Source organism: Crocuta crocuta, unplaced genomic scaffold (assembly GCF_008692635.1).
Source record: "Crocuta crocuta isolate KB4526 unplaced genomic scaffold, BGI_CrCroc_1.0 scaffold613, whole genome shotgun sequence".
Lineage (NCBI taxonomy): Eukaryota > Metazoa > Chordata > Mammalia > Carnivora > Hyaenidae > Crocuta > Crocuta crocuta.
The window spans coordinates 243898-245741 of record NW_027528880.1 but is presented as its reverse complement, the minus strand read 5'-3'; the positions used below and the strand labels follow the sequence as shown (position 1 = coordinate 245741).

General features: G+C 67.8%; 1 protein-coding gene across 1 annotated transcript in view; it reads left to right on the top strand.

Moving 5' to 3' along the window:
• The first annotated feature begins 349 nt into the window (after nucleotides 1-349).
• RBBP8NL (RBBP8 N-terminal like) overlaps nucleotides 350-1844 on the top strand; it is a 7477-nt gene continuing 5982 nt past the window's right edge. Inside the window, exons 1-3 of the mRNA XM_077756839.1 lie at nucleotides 350-481; nucleotides 1269-1311; nucleotides 1534-1629. Coding sequence (XP_077612965.1) covers nucleotides 421-481; nucleotides 1269-1311; nucleotides 1534-1629 — 200 coding nt within the window. The 5' untranslated portion in view covers nucleotides 350-420. The remainder of the gene's footprint in view (nucleotides 482-1268; nucleotides 1312-1533; nucleotides 1630-1844) is intronic.

The window sequence follows — 1844 nt, the reverse complement described above, 5'->3', positions numbered from 1 at the left end:
GGGGGGGGGGGGGGGGGGGGGGGGGGACCCACAGCTCTGTGAGCTCACTCCTCCCAGCTGCCCGCCTGCAGAGACCTCTCCAGGCTGCCCAGGCCCCAGCCCCCCGGGCCCCCGCGTCTCAGGCAGTGGCCCCTCAAGGTGTGCACAGCCCAGCAAGGGGCCCCTGAGGACCTGTGGGGGGGAGGGGGTGGCGCCAGCAGTCAGCGGATTCCTGCCCCCTCCTTGGACCCTGCGGCCTCTCAATATGGAGCCCACTTCCCTGGGCAGACAAGGTCGGTGTGTGTTTCTATGACCTTCCCGAGCCAGGTGACCTCTCCCCACGCCCTCCTCTACAGGCTGGAGACAGAGGGGCAGTAGAGGCCAGGGCCCCATCCCTGTGCCCTGAGCACAGACGGGCCTGGGCTGGAGCCCTCGGGAGCCATGGAGAGCTTCATGGAGTCACTGAACAGGCTGAAAGACATCCATGAGAACGAGATCCGGGGTGAGTGCCACGGGGTGGGTGTCCACAGCCCTCACCTGGGCCAGCTTGGGGTGCTCCTCCATGATACCTCCAATTCTTGCCACACCCGGGGACCCTGCCTGCCAGGCCCCAACACAGAGTCCTGACCCAGAGCCCAGAGGAGGCAGGCGCCCAGCCTCAGATCAGCATCCCAAGTGTGACCCTGATGGGGTTCTCCCAAAGGGTCAGCTGACAGCAGAGCAGAAATGAAGAGCCAAGCCCCCAACAGAAAGCTTGGGCTGAGATGAGCCCTCGGCCGGGGCGGGGCAGGGGTGCCCACGGCCACACCGGGGTGGCTGCCTCCCTCTAGGGACGGAGGGAGGCCCATCCAGAGCACTCCAGGGATTAGAGCTGAAATCCGTGTGCCCCGACAGGACCCCCAGGCCTGGCTCTGCCCCGGCACCCAGGGCCATTCCCCCCCCCACAGGCCTGTCCCCCACAGGGCGGGAGCCACCACACTCCCCTCCTCTCAGCCCCATGACAGCTCTCTCACACCACCCTGAGGGCCCGAGGTGCCTGGACCTCTTCCCCTGTGACCCGGAGAGGGGGGGCTGCGGGGGCCCAAGTCAGACGCCAGCCCGTGGCAAGGAGGCTCTTGCCAGGGGGACCCAAAGAGCCTGCTTTATTTCCACATTGGCTGTGCCCCCAGAAAACACCCCTCCAGGGCCTGCCCGGGTGGGACGGCCCAGGCAGGTGGCGGGGCTCTGCAGAGCGCCCTCCTGACAGCCAGGGACAGGAGGTGACCCCACCCCTTCCCTGGCTCCCCTAGGTCTGCAGAATAAACTTCTGGAGCTGAACTCCGAGAGATGCCGGTGAGTCAGGACAGACCCTGGCCCAGCGGGAAACTGGTGAGAAAGACAGCGGCCACAGCCCAGGGCGCTACAGCTGCCCCCATCCAGTGGTGCAGAAGGGAAACTGAGGCTCAGCGTGGGGGGTGGGCGTGAGTCACCCGTCCAGAGCAGTGCCTGGAGCAGCCGCTGGAGCAGGACTGGAAACTCAAGCCCCCCTCCTCCCCCCCGCCCCCGAGTGAACAGGGACGCCCAGAGGGTGGAGGAGCTCTGCGCCAAGAACCATCAGCTCAGGGAGCAGCAGAAGGCGCTGAAGGAGAACGTGCGGGTGCTGGAGAACAGGTGGGTGCGCAGGGGTCGGGCGGGCGGGCAGACCACAGGGAGGCCTCCCTCTGCCCTGGCGGACTGGGCCGGGCAGTGCCCCCAGCGCCCGGAGTAAACCGCACTTCCGGGGCGCCTTCCTGCCCCCAGCAGAGCAGGGAGCGCCGAGCCCACCGGCTGGGGCTTCCACAGCTCCGGAAACGCAGGGGTGCATCTTGCGAGCCGCGCAACGAGGG